This window comes from Tursiops truncatus, chromosome 14 (assembly GCF_011762595.2).
Source record: "Tursiops truncatus isolate mTurTru1 chromosome 14, mTurTru1.mat.Y, whole genome shotgun sequence".
In the NCBI taxonomy this organism is placed as follows: domain Eukaryota; kingdom Metazoa; phylum Chordata; class Mammalia; order Artiodactyla; family Delphinidae; genus Tursiops; species Tursiops truncatus.
Window position 1 is genome coordinate 73,887,051 of NC_047047.1, and position 21,226 is coordinate 73,908,276.

General features: G+C 39.8%; 1 protein-coding gene across 1 annotated transcript; it reads left to right on the top strand.

Moving 5' to 3' along the window:
- The first annotated feature begins 2,116 nt into the window (after positions 1 to 2,116).
- LAPTM4A (lysosomal protein transmembrane 4 alpha) lies at positions 2,117 to 20,881 on the top strand. The gene is made up of 7 exons (XM_033837979.2): positions 2,117 to 2,365; positions 11,236 to 11,356; positions 14,388 to 14,464; positions 15,214 to 15,336; positions 18,254 to 18,349; positions 18,867 to 18,965; positions 20,272 to 20,881. Exons 1-7 carry the CDS (start codon positions 2,255 to 2,257, stop codon positions 20,344 to 20,346), a joined length of 702 nt encoding a protein of 233 aa, XP_033693870.1. The 5' UTR covers positions 2,117 to 2,254; the 3' UTR covers positions 20,347 to 20,881.
- Positions 20,882 to 21,226: the final 345 nt, after the last annotated feature.

Here is a 21,226-nt window from a genome sequence, read left to right on the forward strand (position 1 = left end):
TTAAGGATGAAATGATTCAAAATAAAGTGATGGGGTCCATGCATAGAACACAGTAAAGGCTATGGAATTTTTTTTTTTTTTTTTTTTTGGTGTGTGTGTGGGCATTATTAGTCGTCTCCCTACCAAGTGGAGAAACATCATAATTCATTCTGAGTTAAGCTTCTACCACCCCATTCCATTCTTCAGTGTAGCTTGGCTTAACTATGGCCTCCTAGATAGTTTGAGAGTATTATCCAAACCAGGATAATTGTCCACAGACAATTCCTTCAGTGTTGCAGAAATAAACAGAGTCTCTGCTCTTCTAGAATTTATACTTTAGTGGGGGAGATAAATAATCAACAAATCAATATATAATTTCAGGCAGTGTTCATTGAAGCCATGCCAATGCAATAAACTTTACACTGAATTCACTGTGGTTTTCAGCTAAGAATGGCAAAGGGGAAGTCATTTCTGTTCCCTAAAAGGAAGAGTACTCTCCAAAGAGTGAAACGATATATTTTCTTAAAAAGGTAAAAGTCATGTCTCATACAAATACAAAATGAATATGTGTCAAAGATTTTGTTTACTCATTAATTAACGACGGGACCAGTAAAATCTTAGAACTGGTTTAAAGCACATTGTAACGTACCCACTTACATTGTTCAAATCAGGATTGGGAAATGAATTTACAAATAGCTGCAAAATGGCGTTTTCCAAGGAGGGGGATTCAATATGAAGTTCAATGGACACGAGTACTTCTTGCTATCTGTTACCTACATTTAGAGTTGAACAGATGTTGACTGAAAAAAATACACACAAGCTGTAAGTTGAGAATTATGTTTTATTTGTTGTACTTACTGAGGGTTTAAACCCAGGAGACATCCTCTCAGATAGCTCTGAAGGCCTGTTCCAAAAAGGTAACAGAGGAGCCAGGAGATACAGGAGTTTTTTTCAAAAAAAAATTCCAGGTAGTCAGAACATCAAATGATTACTGTTAATTAAAGAAAACCAGATATCTCAGGTCAATGAATTTAGTGTTTTTCCACATATGAGAAGATGCAAGAGTCTGGGCTTATTAAAATTATTCCTTTGATATGCACCATAACCATCTAGGGCCAGTAACCTATTTTTCTCCATCCCGAATCCCCTCAGGATGCGCCACTTGTGGTGGCTGCAGAGGCTGATTGGCTCCACGGCCACAATACCCTTTGTTTACTGAAATAGCAGGTTACATTCTTTGTCCACACCTAGCTCCACAAAAAAAGATGGAGAGCTCCTATAGATTCAGAATACCCTGAAAGGTGAGCCAGACTATGGCTGGTTTTTCATTGAAAACACCCAGGAATCTTTTAGTCCATTGCATCGTGTTTCACAATTTTTCCCTATAAAAATCACTCTACCTGTAAACACTCAGCAGCTAAGCAGTTCTTCCGCTTTACTTTGCTTTCATTTTCGTCAACACTTTTGCTTCCATTTTCGTCAACCCTTTTGCTTCATACTTGCCTTTGGCAGGGCTGGATGGTATTTCTTTGCTCCCACCAAAGAGGCGTCAAAGTGAGTGAGAGTGGAAAGCTAACCCTTTCTCCCTCCAGTAAATCCCCGATTCCCTTAGCCGGGAAGGCCCCAGAGCAGGGATTAGCCCCGCCCCCTTTCCCTCGGGCACCGCCCCTGGCCAGCCCCATAATTGAGCTACGCGCAAAACTCACGTGAGCAGTCGTGGTCCCGTGTCGCCTCCGAAGCAGTACGTGGCAGACGTCACTCAGGAAAGTCCTTCGTTCCCGGTTTCTGCCACCTACTCCATCTCGACCCTCTTTTTTTTCCCATTAAATGCCTCTCTTCTTGCCGCTCTCATCTCGGGGATGCTGAACCACCCGCCTCCCCTCAACCCGAACTACCCTAGGCCTATAAGCCCCCCATCTCCCTCAAGTAAGAGGCAGGGATCCATGAGCGCTAAGGCGAGTTGCGGTTCTGATTGGGCGTGAGATCTTGTCAATCTCCAAGTTTTTCCAATCAAGGGCCGGGTCCACCTAGCTTTCCGCTCTTCCATTGGCCTGTGTGCGGGGAAGGTGGAGGAAAAGGGTAAACCGAGCTCGCGCGAGAGCAGCGCTGGGTCTTCAGTGCGCAGGTGCGAAGAGTCTGGCTGGGGCCCGGGCCGGGGGCGGGCTAGAAAACGCGTCGTTTGATTTTGGACAGTGACGGAGTTATCTGGGTTCAACCGCTGGGCAGAAGGCGTTTGTCAGGGCCCCGGCCAAGAACGAGGCCCGCCAGATTCCCAATGGTGTCCATGACTTTCAAGCGGAGCCGCAGCGACCGGTTCTACAGCACCCGGTGCTGCGGCTGTTGCCATGTCCGCACCGGGACGATCATCCTGGGGACCTGGTACATGGTAAGGGCTGGCGAGGCGGGAGGGTACGGCGCTGGGGGGAATGCGCCAGGAGCGGGAAGTGGGGGGTGGTCCGAAAGGGAGGATCCACTGGGAGGGGGTGGGGCGGGAAGGCGTGGGGGACCTTTTTAGGGGCCTCTAACTTGGAGGGGGCAGACTTGTGTCCCGGAATCGGAGTGGTGGTAGGTGGGAATAGGGAGATGGTTTTTGGGCGAGAGTAAGAGGAGGAAAGCGGGACTGGGAAAAGCAGGGGGGCTTGGGGGGCGGGATGAGGGTGCTAGGTTTTGGTTTGGGGAGCTCTGGAAATGACCAGGTTTCGGGATCTTTTTGTGTGCTTCCGTGACCTGAAAGAACTCTCCCTTCCCCCAGTGCTTCCTGGAATTTTTTTTTTTTTTCCCAGCGAAACAATTAGGAATGCACCTTGATAGATGCAGCCTAGTTTTAACATTACTTCTTGCTTGAAGGGAAGGCGACATATCCATTTTTAACGCAGTTGTCTGTGGTTCCTGGACCTTGTTTGTTACAGTGTGTTTGTGATGTTACAGTGTGTTTGTGATGTAGGCAGAAAGGCCTCTGTTGTGAGTGTGGAAGTACGCTTGGAGGTAATACCATTTGCCAGGATTTACATACACTCGATTTGCCTTTTCCTAATGCAGTAGATCCCCTCACTCCCCCATCCCGTGCTCATGAGACGCTTTTCATAAAAGACCTATTCCGGTTTTGAGACCTTTGTTGAGGGCTTACTCCGTTTTGGTCACATATGCTGGCATTCCCTGGGGGCCAAGATCTATGTAATTCTATGTCAGAACCAAGTTGGCAGTGTTATTGATTGGTGGTTCACTAGTAATACCTTTGTGATTTCTTACCACCATCTCCAGTATCCATATACATTGAATCTAATTTGTGACTTGTAAATATGTGCTTCTGTTTAGGTAGTTTTAGGTTATGATGACTTTACAGAAGATTTGACAAAGTTCTCATATTGCCGACTCGGTCATGTTCGCTAATGACTTTGTGATTTTTTTAGTTTTTGGTTTGGGAGGTTGTGGCATTAGTGATACTGCAGTTTCTGATAACATCTGTGAACTACGAAAAAGGAAAAGCTTTATCACAGGCATATCTTTTTGCCTTTCTCTGTTCTCATTTCTTCCCAACCCAGAGGTTTGATCGAAATCATCACCATTTGGCAAACACCAGATGAGAATCATCTTCAGTTAGGCAGATACAGTTTCATGCCCCACCCGCAGAGGACCATTGGAACTCTACTTTATTCCTAATTGCCATGTTGTTATTTACAGCCTTGCTTCATGAATGCACATTAAAAACAACAAAACTTGAATGTGTAGGCTTATTGGGTTGTTTCTAAGCTTATTTTAATATTTCCATTATTTTTATACTCAGAAACATCATTGCTATAATTATATCACATTTCCCCACGAAGACCGCCCCCCCCCCTTTGTATTTTAACTGATTTGTAAAACTGGACATTGATCAGATCAGGGCAACAGCAGCATTGTATTTCTAACTTTTTATTTCTTCATCTTGCTAAGGGTCTGGGTCTTCAGTTTCTTTTGTTTGTCCTTAGCTCTGCCTTCCCTAAATGAATAATTCAAATCTTTAGGGTCCTCAGGCCTCTTAGTCAACCCTGCTTCCCTCATCCCTAGAAGATGACCTTCCCTCCTACTTAATTGAGAAAGAGCTCAGCAGCCTGGAACTCAACCTGCAAACTTACTCTTCCTGTTTCTTCTCATATCCTTGCCTCCATTCACAGAACAAAGGATTTCTAACTCCTCAAGAAGAAAATAAGCACCATCTCAGTTTCAACCATCCGAATGTAATTGGCTGTATTTCTTTCCAAGGCAGATGTTTTTTTGATGCTATGGGCTCAGCTCATAAAAATTAAGGGAATAGCAAGGAAAATTAGGAGTTATAAACCATGAAACTCAAAATGCAGAGAGAAGAACTTTAGTAAGGGCATTTATTCTCCCAACATAGGGAACAGGGAGTTGTAAATCTGTTTCCCACTGGAAGGACTTGATGTGAAAACATTTTGCATAGCATCCTTTTTGCGTGCTTTAGTTTTATAGAAAGATGCCGTAGCTGTTCTTTCTTTGCATGGATTTCTCTGGTTAGTAGAATATTATGAGCTGCTTACATCAGTTAATCTGTTTTAAGACATATATTGATTATCTACAGTGTAAATGGCTGTGGTGCACATACAAAAAGAGTAAATCACAGAGATGTGTTATTCGTCTTTTGTGTTCCTATTAGCTGCCACACAGAGGCTCTGAAGTGTTTCTTGTCTTGGCCATGGCATCTGCCATTAAGATACTGATGGTATTGCAAAGAACTTTGGAGCAAAGATACAAAAGTGAAACTTAACGGTACAGTGTCAAGGGAGAAGGAGAAGGTGATCAGTAATATCAGATTCAAATTACATTAAGAACTGGAAAAGGCCATTGGTTTTGTGGATTACAGTATTGTAATTGTATTGGTGACTTTAAAAAGTGTGGCTTCAGGACCCTGGCAATACAAAGACACAATATCTGTCTAGTTGGGGAGACATGTAACATTCAGAAAACAAGATCACCAAGACACAAAACGAAGAGGAGTTGTCTGAACAGTGCATTTTTTTGCCAGAAGCTTCTTTACTAAGAGAAATAATATGGGAGTGGGTGGGTGAACTGGAATGTCACTTCCCTCTCCAAGTACCTTGTCGGGGATACTCTTCCTCTTCTGTTCCAGGTGGGAGAATATGATTCTCTTTAGATTGCCCTGTGCTGTTTGGAACCTAGGGGTTCAGTCCTCCCTCCTGCCGGGTGCAGACACTGTAGCAACGACTTTGTATCTGATATAGTGTCATTGCCTTCTAGAACTGCCTCTACTGGTCGCATGTTAGGCGATTGCACACTGTATAGTAAAGGATTAATTGTATGGTATTAAGTAGTGCAGTAGGACACAGAGACGCCAGAGCCAGTTGAAAGAAGCATGCCTGGCTTAATACCTGGTTTAAGTAATATGAAATTTCAGAATGAGCTCCAGTTTAAACTCTGACGTTCATAAATTGTTTTTTCTATCATTTATTGAAAAATTTGAAGCCATGTGATTTTAAACAACAGTTTCTTATGTGGTGTAAGTGCAGATGCTTATTGAACGATTGAAAATGAGCTTAAAAGTCTGCTGCAGGGGTGTCCTCTTTCATGGTTAATGGTGTACTACAAGAAGACATTTTGAGCATTTGTTATAATTTTAGGTCTTGGAAAGATTTAATATATGGCTAATTTTTCATGAGTGTCTTCACCATAAACAGTCTAAAAGGTAGGTAGCTGAGGTAGAAGTGAAGACAGGCTCCCTCAAGCTGTGTTCCTTTCCAATCCTCACCCCCGACTCCTTTAAATAAGGATAACTTGTGTATATTTAAAAGTTAGTATCTTTCCTCAAATACCTTTTTTTTTTGTCTCAGTGCCTTTGAATATGCTCTCCAAAATGCTCTCCCCCAAGTCACTTTTTAAAAACTTTATTGAGAAAAATCTCAAATTCACAAAAATAATGAAATAGTATAAAAACCTTTCATTTACTTATCATACAGCTTCAACCATTAACAACCATTTTGCCAATTCCAGTTAGTTATTTATTATTTTTTTAATTGGGGTATAGTTGTTTTACAATGTTGTGTTTCTACTGTACAGTGGAGTTCCCTGTGCTATACAGCAGGTTCTTATTAGTTATCTATTTTATACACATTAGTGTATATATGTCAATCCCAATCTCCTGATTCATCCCACCCCCAACCCCCCACTTTCCCCCCTTGGTGTCCATATATTTGTTTTCTACACCTGTGTCTCCATTTCTGCCTTGTAGACTGGTTCATCTGTGCCATTTTCTAGATTCCACATATATGCGTTAATATATAATATTTGTTTTTCTCTTTCTGACTTACTTCACTCTGTATGACAGTCTCTAGGTCCATCCCTGTCTCCACAAATGACCCAATTTCAGTCCTTTTTATGGCTGAGTAATACTCCATTGTATATATGTACCACATCTTCTTTATCCATTTGTCTGTCAGTGGGCGTTTAGGTTGCTTCCATGACCTGGCTATTGTAAATAGTGCTGCAATGAACATTGGGGTGCATGTGTCGTTTTGAATTATAGTCTTCTCAGGGTATATGCCTAGTAGTGGGATTGCTGGGTCATATGGTAATTCTATTTTTAGTTTTTTGAGGAACCTCCATACTGTTCTCCATAGTGGCTGTACCAATTTACATTCCCACCAACAGTGCAAGAGGGTTCCCTTTTCTCCACACCCTCTCCAGCATTTATTGTTTGTAGATTTTCTGATGATGCCCATTCTAACCAATGTGAGGTGATACCTCATTGTAGTTTTGATTGCATTTCTCTCATAATTAGTGATGTTGAGCATCTTTTCATGTGTCTCTTGGCCATCTGTATGTTTTCTTTGGAGAAATGTCTATTTAGGTCTTCTGCTCATTTTTGGATTGGTTTTTTTTTTTTAATATTGAGCTGCATGAGCTGTTTATATATTTTGGAGATTAATCCTTTGTCTGTTGATTCGTTTGCAAATATTTTCTCCCATTCTGAGGGTTGTCTTTTCATCTTGTTTTTAGTTTCCTTTGCTCTGCAAAACCTTCTAAGTTTCATTAGGTCCCATTTGTTTGTTTTTATTTCCGTTACTCTAGGAGGTGGGTCAGAAAAGATCTTGCTGTGATTTATGTCAAAGAGTGTTCTTCCTATGTTTTCCTATACAGTTAGTTTTTTAATAGTTCAGTTGTTTTCTTGATGAAGCTTCCTTGACTCCCAGCCAGAGGGATCTGGTTTCCTTACTGTGTACCTGGAAAAGTTACTGCATACCTCTTGTATGTACTTACTAAATAGTACTAATTACACATTAGTATGATTATCTTTTTAAAAATTTTTACCCCCTACAGCAAGATGTCCTCCTTGAGGGAGGAAGATGGTATGCCTTTCTCTATAAACTGTGTGTTTAATAGTAACTTATTAGAGCATTTGAAGTACTTATTAGACATTTATTAAATGAATTATCTCCTCCAAAAATAGTAGGAATAACTCATTTGTAACTGCACATAATGGTAAACAACAACTGTATACATACATTCAACTATATATACATTTAACAACATTTTTAAAGATAGTCCATTTTGGTCTCTCTCTGATGACGGCTCTCTGACTTGCTTGAGACCCCATCAGGTTGCCCTAAAACACTGTTCTAATTATAGTCTTCGCAGATATTAGGTTGTGGCAAAATATGCTGTGGGAAAACTAAAGAATAATGATTAAAAAATAAAACAGAAACAAAACCGGTCCTCAAGGGTGTTCTGGGATGGGTGTGGCGATGAAATGAGAAGCAAAGAGGAATTACTCTCCCCAGGCTGAGTGCTTCCAAGGATCTGATACCATTCCTTTGAAACAAGTGAAATCTAACACATCTGGTCTTCAGCTGCTGTATGTTTACTTATATAAAGTGTGCACTAGGCTTATAACACAAACCATATTGTTTTTCTCACTAAATACAGTACTGCTCCTACATTGGTGTGTCCATTGCCCATGCTGTTGACATATTTGCTGCATTCTGTACCTCTCCATATTACTAGGTTTAGAAGTTGACCATTATTTTAATTACATTTTTACTAATTTTCTTTCATGAATGCAGTAAAAGGGAAAAATGAATCAGGAATAAATATTCTGGAATTGTTTGTATATAGTTGCTCTCTTCATAGAAATTTTATATTACAAAACTATAAAGTTTTATGTGTGTTTTGAAAAACGCTACATGGAACTTAGTAGAAATATCAACTGTAATCAAAAGTAAATAGGATAGGGCCTGCTTATGAGCACAGGATAGGTGCTCAGTGATGTATCTTTTAAGATCACAAGGATGGGTTTTCCAGATTAGTACTTTAAAATGTTAAGTTGGGGTGCTAATGAAATATAGTTAATTCAATGAAGATTTGAAAAATTGAGCATTTAATGAAATAGTGCTGAATTTATTTTACCATTTCCTGGTCCTTTTGATTAGACCTATATTTGTTTTGTTTAATATTCGGGGGTATGACTCACAGTGAAAAGAAATTTGAAGTGTCACTAATACTAGAAGATAATAATGGGTGAGTCTGTGACTTACCCATGGAAGAGAAGAAAAGAGATTTTTATAAATCCTACATGTGATACAAATATTTAAGAAGGGAAAATTGAACTCCTGAATATCTTTGTTGTGTCATGTCCTTCACTTAGTAATTGAGTTTGCATGTTTTTCTTGACATGAAAGTGTTTTTCTGTGCAGTGCAGAGCTTTTAAACTATGACTGTATTGTGCTTAGCAAAGAAGAGTTTGGTGAATTGATTTCTAACTCATTTCCATACACAGAATATACAGTGTTTTAGTAGATGTATCTGATTGTTCAATAATTAATTCATGTGATTGTATTAACTCATACTCATACACCACATATACTGTCCAAAACCCATCGCAATAGAAGTGGGCAAAAAAAAAAAAAAAAAGTCAGCCTTCAACTGGAGAGTCACCTTGCAAATATGATTGTCCCTTGTAAGACCTTTCAAGCATTGAAGGATAAAATACCTTGCTTTAGAGCAGTGCAAGAAAAAAGGCACGTTACTGAACATATTTATTTAGAGGGTAAAGTATAAATATTTTATAGCCTTAAATAATGGTTTATTTTGGAAAGATCTCAAAACAAGGGTTGCTTAGGAATGGTTATAAGTAATCCTATAGTGGTAAGAAGAAGGATGCCTAAAAAAGAACCAGATTTGTATCCTAGCTCTTCAGCTCAGTGAACTTAACACAAGTTATTTCACTTTGCTGAACCTTAGTTTACCCATCTGCAAATGGGTGTAAGTAATATTTACTTCACAAGATTGTTGTGAGGAATAAGTGAAGTAATATAGATGAATTTACTTATTTATAGTATATAGTCAGAAATATCAATTGATTCTGAATTAGGTATTGTGACACTGTTTATCTTATTTAAAGATAAAACTTGGGCTGCATGTCTTATAGAATGTGAAATGCCTTCAGCTGATAAGCTGTGTTATTCAGGGTGGACAGGAGAGAGCTACATAATAGAGATTGTTTAAAACACTGTTGGTAAAGCTCCCATATCCCTTGAAAGTATCGAATGTTCACAAAGGGAAGGAAGACAGATTCTGTGAACTCTAGATAGGGAAGCCTACTCCAATCCTCAAATCATTAGTGTTGTTTTGATCACTTAAAGGAAGTGGTGCCTCCTGGGATAACTGTACAATTCACTAACAACTAGAGGCCTAGAGAATTTCCTTTTTGAATTGGAGTTACACCCTGGTAGACTAAGAAAATTCACCAGATACCAATGATGGGATTTCAGCAAGATGTTTGACAAAGTCTCAAGATGTTTCTCTGGACTAGATAAAGACTTTTATTCAGAGGTTGCTGGCTGATGGGAAGAGAACAGCCTCTGTCTGGCGGCTTTGTCATCAGCCCTGTTCTTTTGCTTATGACTTAGTTGGAGATTCTCATTATATGATGATCATATTTTCAAATGCAGGCAGCTGAGAGTAAGTCTATCCGCAGGGTGTCAGAATCTAGATGGAGAAAATCTTGATAGGCAAGAATGTTAATAAGATGAAATTTGATTGCAAACATATATAAGCGCTTATGCTTGGGCCTCTGAATCCAACTCTACATGTAGATACAGGTGGTAGCTTAGCAGGATCAAATGTGAAAAAGAACTGGGAGTTTTAGGGAGTCACTCATGTGACATTTAAAAGATTTATGCAGCCAGTGCCGTTTCAGGCTGCGTTAATTGAAATTTGTTAGCCCAGGATATGGGAACTGAGATCCAGATGTGTTGTGATCAGGCTGATCTTCTCTCATGTTAATAGTATGTTGAACAAACTGGAATGTGTGTATGGAGGGGAGCAAAGAGGAACTAGTGAGCCAGCTGGAAAATATGCTGGTTAGAAAACTGGTTTAAGTACCTGAGCGTTTATTCTAGAAAAGACAATATTTGGAGGCATATGTTGGCTGCCCTTACGTGTCAGAGGAGCACTTATTCAGAAGGGGTAGCAAATTATCTCAAACTGTAGAATTAAGACCAATAGGTGAAAGTTAAATGGCACAGTCAGAATCTTTTTAAGCATTTGAGTGTAGCTCAAGAGTTTATAGTTACCTATCGCTGGACAGGAGATAACTGTGGAGGGGCTTTAGGCGTATCTGATGGATCATTACATACTTAGCCCATTGAAATTATATTTGTCTGATAGATTAGCTTCTTCAAATCTGGAAATTCTGAGACTGGGATATGAATAAATATGTGATTCAAATGAACAATTTGTGATGATCTCTCATTTTTCATTGTTGTGCCTTCTTCTGTTATATTGACACAGGATCAGTCAAACATCTTTTCTCTGAAATGATTAAGTTTGTACTTTCACTTTATGAAATATTTACTTTAAAGTATTCTTTTTTTGCGTACGCGGGCCTCTCACTGTTGTGGCCTCTCCCATTGCGGAACACAGGCTCCAGATGCGCAGGCTCAGCGGCCGTGGCACATGGGCCCAGCCACTCCACGGCATGTGGGATCCTCCCGGACCGGGGCACGAACCCGTGTCCCCTGCATCGGCAGGCGGACTCTCAACCACTGTGCCACCAGGGGAGCCCCCAACTTTAAAGTATTCTTAAAATGGTATTGTGTATTTTGTCTCACAGGTAGTCCCCTTTTTGTGTCTCTGTTACTTCAGGGAAAACAGTGTTAAATAGGGGAAGACATCTAAAGATTGTGCTGAGGACCACTCACTCCCTGGCTAGTAGTATAATTGGTAAAATGTTATCTTTCACAGGTGGTCAACCTGTTGATGGCAATTTTGCTGACTGTGGAAGTAACACATCCAAACTCAATGCCCGCTGTCAACATTCAGTATGAAGTCATTGGCAATTACTATTCGTCCGAGAGAATGGCTGGTATGTTTTTAGTCGAGAATATCTCCTGCTGATTACACACATACAGTTAACTTGGAGGAGGATTGATTAAATTATGTTTGTTATTATACTTGCCGAGGCACAAAATGTTTTTGTAGGTTTTTTAAAAATTATAATTGAGCATTATAATTGAGCATTTGTAGCCAGAAAATGTAATAGACTGCTAGAAGATTTTTGAGAAATGTGTATTGTATACATTTGGGTACTGTGGAGAGAGGAGGGGAGAAGGAATTACAAAAAAGACTGAGCCTTTGAGGGTTAGCTGACAAGTTGTAGTAGAGGATGGATTTGCTCATGGAGCAAAAATCTTACAGTAAAGTATAAAATGTGAATTATTTGAATATTTGGTGGTATCTTTTGCCCAGGGCCTCAATTCTTAATATATTTTTATTGTTTAGATGAAGATTTGACATTGGCGTTAAAAATAGAGTACTCCTAGAACATTCATGGAATGAATGTTCATGGAAATTACCTTTTTAAACCTATTTATTCCCTGATAGCAGTATTTTTCATTATTTATCTTTCTCTAACATACAGGTTTAATTTTATATTAAAATTATGTTAAACATTTAATATTTGAACAGAAAATTATGCTTCAAACTTTTTAGTGTGAACAATTTCTTCTTCAGAAAAATTTCATTTCAGAAAAATGTTCCCAGTTCACATGTGTGTTGTATTTATATTGTAGGCTCTTTTTAGATTAGCTTTTATCATAAAGTTCTGTACTTCTGTACATTATGATCTTCTCTGATCCATTAATGAAGTTTTAAAAAAAATTTGGTTATTAATTCAAATGATTCATTGTCCTCAGGGCTAACCTATTTTAGGAGCCAAGTAGAGTTTTCTGGCCATCTGTTATACATTGTAGTATGATAACACTAACAGTTGTTCATACTGTGTTTTTAAAGTGTTTTTTTTTTTAAATGAGTTTCCTGATTGTATTTCCAAATACAGTATATATAATCCTTTAATTTTGTTGTCAAATTGATAGCAGAAATACCAAGAACATACAGAAACATACTTTCTGGCATTTGATTTTTTTTCTTCTGAGTAATCTGTTTTTATTTAAAAGCCAGAATAGAACAATAAATAAAACTTTAGCTTCCGGTGACGTTTTTTGGCATTCATACAATTTTACTTTAGGCTGTAAAATTTTACTGAACCTGCTAATGTCAGCGTTTTCCCTTGTCATGTGTGTTTCTCTTAAAATTGAGGTGTAGAAAAAGATTTATGGTTATTGAGATTCTCGTAGGTCTGTACAACTGACTCTTGTTAGAGCTGCAGGGAAGAAGTCACAGATTCATTGCATGTTGCGTGAGTGTTGTTGCTGCTATAGAGAAAATCAGATCTATTCATTATCATATGTTTGTTGATTATATTCTACCGAAGCCCTGTTATTGAGCAAATATAAAAAAAAATACATAGTTCTTGGTCATATGGTAGTTGGTGTTTCTTTGGAAGGTAAGATTTTACTTTCCTACAGACCCAGTATTGCAAAGGTAAGTTAATTTCTAATCATTGGCCTGATAACTGATTTTTTAAAATGAGGTTTGTGATTAGTTATTTTTAATCAGCCAAATAGTTATTTTTAATCAGCCAAATCAGTGACACTCAGTTTATAGGAAATACTTCTGCAGCATATGCAGGCTGTTTTTCAAATATGAATTCATCCTTATTTATACTCACTTTGGAGATGGGTGGACACTTGGGGCCTCCAAAGGAGGTGCTGAATGTAATGGTGGCTGGGAACCTGAGGTTCTTCTCTGGCATCTAGCCTCTCATATTTTGTTTGCCTTATTGATTCACACATACTGGAGTGTCCCTTGTTCCAGGCATGAAATGTGTTTCCCACCCACCACCCCATCTCTCCTGTTTTGCTTTTTGTTGCTCCAGCGAAAGACCTTGAACTTCACTTTAATTATTCCGACACTTTAAGAAGTCAAAATCCACTCCTAGTCTTCCAGTAACAGATTTTTGAAAGCTGATTGTTTGAATGATAAATTTTGCTTTCAAGTTTGTTTATATTTGAATTCTTCCCTTTGAGTGCCATTTTGCGTGCTGCAGCAGGGAGGTTCTTTAAGTCCTTAACGTTTAGCTATCCTGTGTCCTCTAGGAAAATTTAAAGAGGGCTGTTCTTACTTAGTTTAGTGCCAGATATTGATGCTGTGTGCATTGCCAAGTGACAAGATGATACATAACGTTTATCCAGTAGTGTGGACATTCAGCAGTGAGTCTAATCATTCATCATTATTAGTGCCTTTCAGGTTCTTAACTAGCCAGAGTCAGAGAATCAGCTTTAGATTTGTGCTGAGAAGCTCATCAAGTCAAGTGTGGGGGCTCTTTTGGTTTGTTTTTGTTTTGTTTGAGATTACATGAGTGCTTTGTGAGAAAATTTAGTGAACATGGATTAATGTAGAGAAAGGCAGCAATCTGAGGAAGGGTTGAGGAACAAAGAAGAAAATAGACCAGGATGTAGCAGAGAAGCCATGGTTGAAGGGATGCGGAGCAGGGATTTTGGGTGTTGAAATGGGAGTGGGGGATTAAGGGAGAAACTTGAATTTCAGGCTGTGTATTTTATCTAAGGCAGTTGGGGGCATCTGTATAACCCTGTGTTTAATACATCTGTCTCTTAAGCAAATACCAGCCTTTTGCTCCAGTCAAACCCTGCTTATCTCACAAGACCCAACTTGTACCATTTCTTTCATATTTTTTCCCTGATTCTACAGGCAAAACTAATCGTTTCTGCTTCTGTTGTAGCACTTGCCACACTGAATTATAATTATCTATTTCACATCTTCAGAAGTTAGACTCTGAGCAGAGATCTGTCGCTGGCAGAGTACCTGCTTCATGTGCCATCCTAAATAAGTGGCAGTGAGTTGTGGCCGTTTAACAAACAAGAAAAAGGCACGGATTTCTCAAACTTCATTACTTAATAACATTATTTTGTCATAAAGAGTTTTATTCTTTTTGTTATATAAGTAGCTTAATTAGATTCTTCTTTTTGTTTTCTTAGATAATGCCTGTGTTCTTTTTGCCGTCTCTGTTCTTATGTTTATCATCAGTTCAATGCTGGTATACGGAGCAATTTCTGTAAGTATTCTATGATTTTAACTTTTTTTTTTTTTGCTGTTTATTTATTTTCTTTAATTTTTTTAAAAAATTTATTTTGTATTGTCTTTTACATCTTTATTGGAGTATAATTGCTTTACAATGGTGTGTTAGTTTCTGCTTTATAACAAAGTGAATCAGTTATACATATACATATGTTCCCATATCTCTTCCCTCTTGCGTCTCCCTCCCTCCCACCCTCCCTAACCCACCCCTCTAGGTGGTCACAAAGCACCGAGTTGATCTCCCTGTGCTATGCGGCTTCTTCCCACTAGCTATCTATTTTACATTTGGTAGTGTACATATGTCCATGCCACTCTCTTGCTTTGTCACAGCTCACCCTTCCCCCTCCCCATAACCTCAAGTCCATTCTCTAGTAGGTCTGTGTCTTTATTCCTGTCTTACCCCTAGGTTCTTCATGACATTTTTTTTTCTTAAATTCCATATATATGTTTTAGCATACGGTACTAGACTTTCTCTTTCTGACTTACTTCACTCTGTATGACAGACTCTAGGTCTATCCACCTCATTACAAATAGCTCAATTTCATTTCTTTTTATGGCTGAGTAATATTCCATTGTATATATGTGCCACATCTTCTTTTTTTTTTTAACATCTTTATTGGGGTATAATTGCTTTACAATGGTGTGTTAGTTCTGAGTTTTACTGAATGGTACCCAGTCATTGCATATACCTGATGTGATGTTGTGGTTGCTCTTTCTTTCCTTCAGTATCAAGTGGGTTGGCTGATTCCGTTCTTCTGTTACCGGCTTTTTGACTTCGTTCTCAGCTGCCTGGTTGCTATCAGTTCTCTCACTTACTTGCCAAGAATCAAAGAATATCTGGATCAGTTAGTAAGTGTGTATGCTAATTAAACTTTTTTTTTCATTCATTGAAATTCAGAGTCAGCTTTTGGGCACTATTTTTATTTTAACCTCCCCTGTTTCTTTTTTAAAATGTTTTAAAGCAATTATCATTACTACTCTTAGTGACCATGTTGAAACCAAAAAGATGAAAATAGAATATCTTCTTGCCATACCACGTGGACAATCCGCTATTAAAAGTCCCTAAAGATGGATATCATAGAACTTCAGGAGTAGTTCATCTTTTGTTTTGGGTATATGAAAAACATAATAATTTGACTGTATTTGGCACTTATTGGAGTTGTAGCTTTCTGTCTTTGCAGGCATCTGTAGCAAATATTTGATGCCTTCTATAGCCTTCACTCTATTCTAGGCAAACTGTTAGTGAATGGTATAAATAGAAACATAACTTCCTTCTCTTCGAGGAGCAAAGCATGTGTTTGGGGAGTCAAGACATGAAGATCTCATTTGTGATAATAAGCTAGGGCTGTCGCATGACAGCAGTAAATGAGCATAAGTTAATGACATGGGATGGAGAGGCAGGGAACACTGTGGGCTGAAGTAAGGTCTGGATGGAGGTGTGGGATCCAGATGAATGGAAGTTTATTTAACAAATGCTGTCTTTTGGGGAATTTTCTTGAAACCCACTTCAGATAGTCCATTTTGCATACCACAAATTTATTATTCATTCATTCAAAAAACATTTGTTGATGGCTTCCTGTGTGCAAGGCACTCTGCTCAGTCCTAGGGCTACATCAGTTAAAACTTACTTTCTAGTGAAAGAATTGGGAAGTTGACGGTTATTGAATTAAAATTGTGATAAAAACAGTGAAGTAAAAGTGTCGGTTGCTTTGTGAGTGGGTATCACACAGATACCACACCTGGGGTGGGAAGTGAACTTTGAATTGCACTCAAGAGTCTGAGCAGGACTTGAGATAGGAAAAGTACAGAAGAAAGTTCCAGGTAAAAGAGATGCAGGAAGGAACGTGGCATAGTCAGGGAACTCAGAGGTGACCGCGGTGGCCCGGCAGACGTGGTGGGAGCAGCCTGTGATGGGGCTGGAGAGAGGTGGCCCGGGGCAGGGCCTGCTGGCCTGGTCAGCAGCTTCCTGAGCATAGTTCTCCCCGATCACGTAGTCCTTGGCTGAAAATTTGCAAGGCTTCTGAATAAAATTTATAACGTCCCCCCTGGAGCCGGTCCCATTGAGTTTTTGTCCTTTTCTTATTTATAGATGAAGGCTTAAAGAACACTTTTGTTCCAAGGAGACACTTCGTAGCTAGGGGTTGGGGTTGGTGTGTGGATACGATTTTCTTCTGGTCCTTGGGATTTCTGTGTGCTTTCTTAATGAAAATGTAAAATTATTTGGGCCTTTGTGTTGATGTTTCCATTAAAAACAGTTAGAAGTTTTAAAAGATTAAATGAACTTTATAGAAGAACATCAAAAGGAATTTACTATTCCTTTGGCAGAACCCCAGTGGTTTCTCTGTTCTGTTATTCACTTGGTGTCCCAGACTGGAAGATGCTTTCTCTGTTGGCCAGCTTGTAAATCCTAAATTAGTTTGTAATGCCTTTCTCCCTGAACCTAGCTCATTGCCTTGCACACAGTAAATGCTAAAGAAATATTTGAGTGAATACAGCTGATCTGGGCTTCCCTGGTGGCACAGTGGTTGAGAATCTGCCTGCCAATGCAGGGGACACGGGTTCGAGCCCTGGTCTGGGAAGATCCCACATGCCGCGGAGCAACTAGGCCTGTGAGCCACAACTACTGAGCCTGCGCGTCTGGAGCCTGTGCTCCGCGACAGTGAGAGGCCCGCGCACCGCGGTGAAGAGTGGCCCCCACTCGCCACAACTAGAGAAAGCCCTCGCACAGAAACGAAGACCCAACACAGCCAAAAATAAATAAATTAAAAAAAAAAAATACAGCTGATCTTTTTCAGAACATTTTATGTGTCCAGTAAATAGTATAAGCTTGCCTGGCTTCATAACCAGGGACGTGCCTTCTTTTGGCCCCTTTCTGATGAGCATTGAGACTGACAATTGGCTTTTTTTTTTTTTTTTTTTTGGCCACGCCGTGAGGCTTGTGGGATCTTAGTTCTCCGACCAGGAATGGAACCCCGGCTACCGCAGTGGAAGCACGGAGTTCTAACCAGTGGACCACCAGGGAATTGCTGACACTTGGCTTTTAAAAAATCATTTTCCCCATGTAGGACTGAATGGCCCATGAAACTTAGGTAAATCTCAGCACCTCCTGACTTAGTGACCCAGGGACAAATCTGGGGTCATGTACAGGAGACAGTGTGTTCCCAAAGGCCAGGAAGATGTAAAATGAGCTCAGTGTAGACTCTTAGGAGTATTCTGAGTGTTCAGACATATATTTTAAGTGATCAGTAGCATGCATTAGTGATGCTGAGGCTTAAAAAGCACTTTGAGTTAAATTCTGTTTATAAATTTTTATTGGAATATCAGTTCTGATTTGGGTGCCTTTTGTATTCTTAAGATGCTTTCTAGGTTATCACAAAATACAGGTGCCATGGCTGAATTATAAGTGTGTGTGTATATGTTTAATTAATAAACTTTAGTTTTAGAGCAGTTTTAGGTTCATAGAAAAATTGAACAGAAAGTACAGAGTTCCCATATACCCGCTCCTGCCCACCCAGCCTCCCTCACAGTCCATATTCTGAGCCACAGTGGATATTTGTTCCAGTTGATGCACCTGCACTGATACATCATCACTCAAAGTCCGTGGTTTACATTAGAGGTCACTTTTGGTGTTGTGCATTCTGGGGATTCGGACAAGTGTGTAATGACCTGTACTCGCCATTGTGATATCATAACAGAATAGTTTCCCTGCTCTAAAAATCCTTTCTGCTCTGCCTATTCATCCCCCACCCCCCCTTTTTTTTTACAGCCTGATTTTCCCTATAAAGATGACCTCCTGGCTTTGGACTCCAGCTGCCTCCTGTTCATTGTTCTTGTATTCTTTGCCTTGTTCATCATTTTTAAGGTGAGTTGCTCACTAAATATTTGGGGGGCCATTTGGACTGTGACACTGTCCATCTAAACCTTCTTGTTGCTGTGTCTCCTTACAGTTCTCCTATTCTGATGTAGTGGTAGAGACAGCTTCCAGGGAACGTCCTCCCTCTTGTTTCCAGGCAGTGGTTGGAAGCGCCAGGATTCTTCCTAAGGAACATCATTGTGTTTTTGGATGTGGTTCATGATTTGGATTGAAAATCTGTTAAAATTCCAAAGGTTCAGAAATAGAATTTCTTCTGCAGCACAATGGTTGTCACACTTGAATTGGAATCCCAAACTCTGGTTTCTCTGTAAAACAGTGGTAATAAAACCTGTGACATTTAAGTGAGGCCAGGTAGGGAAAGCACCTGGCCTGTGCTAGGTCCAAGTGGATGCCGGTCTCCTTCTCCGTGGAGAAAAGTGGGGAGAGCATTATAAGTCACCTTCATTTTAGAGCAGGTGGTCTATTGAGTTTCGAGCATATGTAAATTTTGTTTGTATTCTTTTAGGCTTATCTAATCAACTGTGTTTGGAACTGTTATAAATATATCAACAACAGAAACATGCCAGAGATTGCTGTGTACCCTGCCTTTGAAGCACCTCCACAGGTGAATGATCCTTTACGGTATTAAATCTTCACTAGCCTTTATCAGTTATTCCAGAGAGAAGACCCTGGATCTTGACTTTCTCTTCAATGCCATAATTGTGGTTTAGGGATAATCCTAAACTTGTGGATAGCTTGTATCTACAAGTTTCAGCCTTTCTCACTTGGAATCCTGGGTACATGGGCTAGAGGCACCCTGCACTGCTCATCTCATTCTGTTTGGCCAATAGGTTTGATTCGTAATCGGTCTCCAAGCATTACATTTTGAGGGGGAGATCAGACAGGGAACCGCAGTGTGGGCGAGCCAGGCTCTTGGCTTCTGGAACTTCTAAGGATAGGGTACCATCAACTGAAGCTTGTGTTGCTTTCCGAAAACATCCATATGATCCAGTGGGGAAGCTGATTTTCCTGTGGGGAGATGAATGCAGTGGATTCCAGGAGTCTGTTGGGAGGCCTACCTCTCAGGCCCTCTAGTTGCTGCTGTACTGTTTTCCCAGGTTTCCAGCATGTAGAGTATATGTGACCCATGTAGGGCCAGCCTGTCACATTAGAGTCACTTAGATTAAAAATGCCACTCTTCTACACAGATGTGCCCTTTACCTTAGAGCAGAAGACACAAGTACTTGATCCTTTGCCTACAGATTCTGATGAAATACAGCCTCATAATGGAGCGTTCCTTTAGCGTGGTTCAGCGGGACCCTTCACCGAGATCCTAAGTTCCTGAGGTGTACTTGGCACTGCTGCTTTATCAGTCACAGTGGAGCGAGGGGAGGGTGGCGGCACATACCGCCTGTCAAGGCGTCCTGGTAGCCTCAGGGTCAGTTCAGAAGCAAAATTTTGTCTGCCCTCCCTCCTTCCATCATCCATCTCTAGTGATCTTGGATCAGACGTCTCACCTGCGTGTAAAAGCTCCAGGTTATTAGTCACCTCTACTCTCAGGAGCTATAATTGACCCTCAGACAACATGGGTTTCAACTGCGAGGGTCCACTAATATGTAGATGTTTTTCAGTAGTAAATACTACAGTACTATACAGTCTGCGTTGAATCTGCAGATGTGGCACTGCAGATACGGAGGGCCATCTATAAGTTATATGTGGATTTTCAACTGTGCAGAGTGTCGGCGCCCCTAATGCCCACATTGCTCAAGGGTCAGGTGTACTCAAGGGTGAAGTGTACTTAGCTAATGGTTTCTTCAGCTCTTCCGTAGGTTTATATACCCCTATTAAAGGTATTAATTCTGAAAGCTGAATTATTCAGATAGAATTTTAAAGGAGAATTAAGTCTAATATAATTTTTTGTCTCTCTTCAGTATGTTTTGCCAACCTATGAAATGGCAGTGAAGATGCCTGAGAAGGAACCACCACCTCCTTACATACCTGCCTGAAGAAATTCTGCCTTTGTCAATAAACCCTATACCAGCTTTTTGTCTTGTTTATTTTACAAAATGCTGCAACACAGGGCTCTTCAAACTTATTGGATATAAAGTACATTTTCCTTTGTTTAAACACTAACAAGCTTTTTGGATAGCTATTAAAAGTCAGATTTTGTTGTTGTTAAGTGTATTACATTTTAATAGTTTTTGAAGACAATCTAGGTTAAGCAAGAGCAAAGTGCCATTGTTTGCCTTTGATTGGGGGGTGGGTGGGAAGCGGGCATTCTCTACACATATTCTTTTTTAACTGCACTTTCTTTATATAATAGTTTGCATTTTGGTTATTTGCTGCCCTGGATACTTCCAGGAAGAATGAATGAAATATTCAGGGTGAGCGAGTTCGGTATAAGATCCGAGATTTTCAGCTCTGAAAACAGGAAAAATATATAACATTTTAACTTGACTGTGGAAGATGATGGTTGCATGTTTCTAATTTTGTATGTTTCCATCTTTGTGATAAGATGCTTTAATAAATCTCTGAAATATTTATTGTTTTTTTTTTAAATCTGTTATCCTTTTTTGATAGGTGAAACCCAACATTTTCTATTACAATAAACTCAGACTGCCAGGGTTTTTTAGTACTTTGAGAATAGCCATAGCCAAGCTCGGTGGACCCAGCTGGGCCTGTTCCTGTCCCTGGAGTGGATGTGTGGACCATCACAGCTTCTGATCACTACTTCATTCGCAGCAGGTTTGTCTTCTGGGAAAGGACACAGGCCTTACACTTTTTAACTGGAGAACAGTCATAATATATTAATCCCAATTATTTCCACCAAGGAAGGGGAAAATGTTATTGTTAAGGGATCATTTTCCATCAGAGGGAAAACTGTTG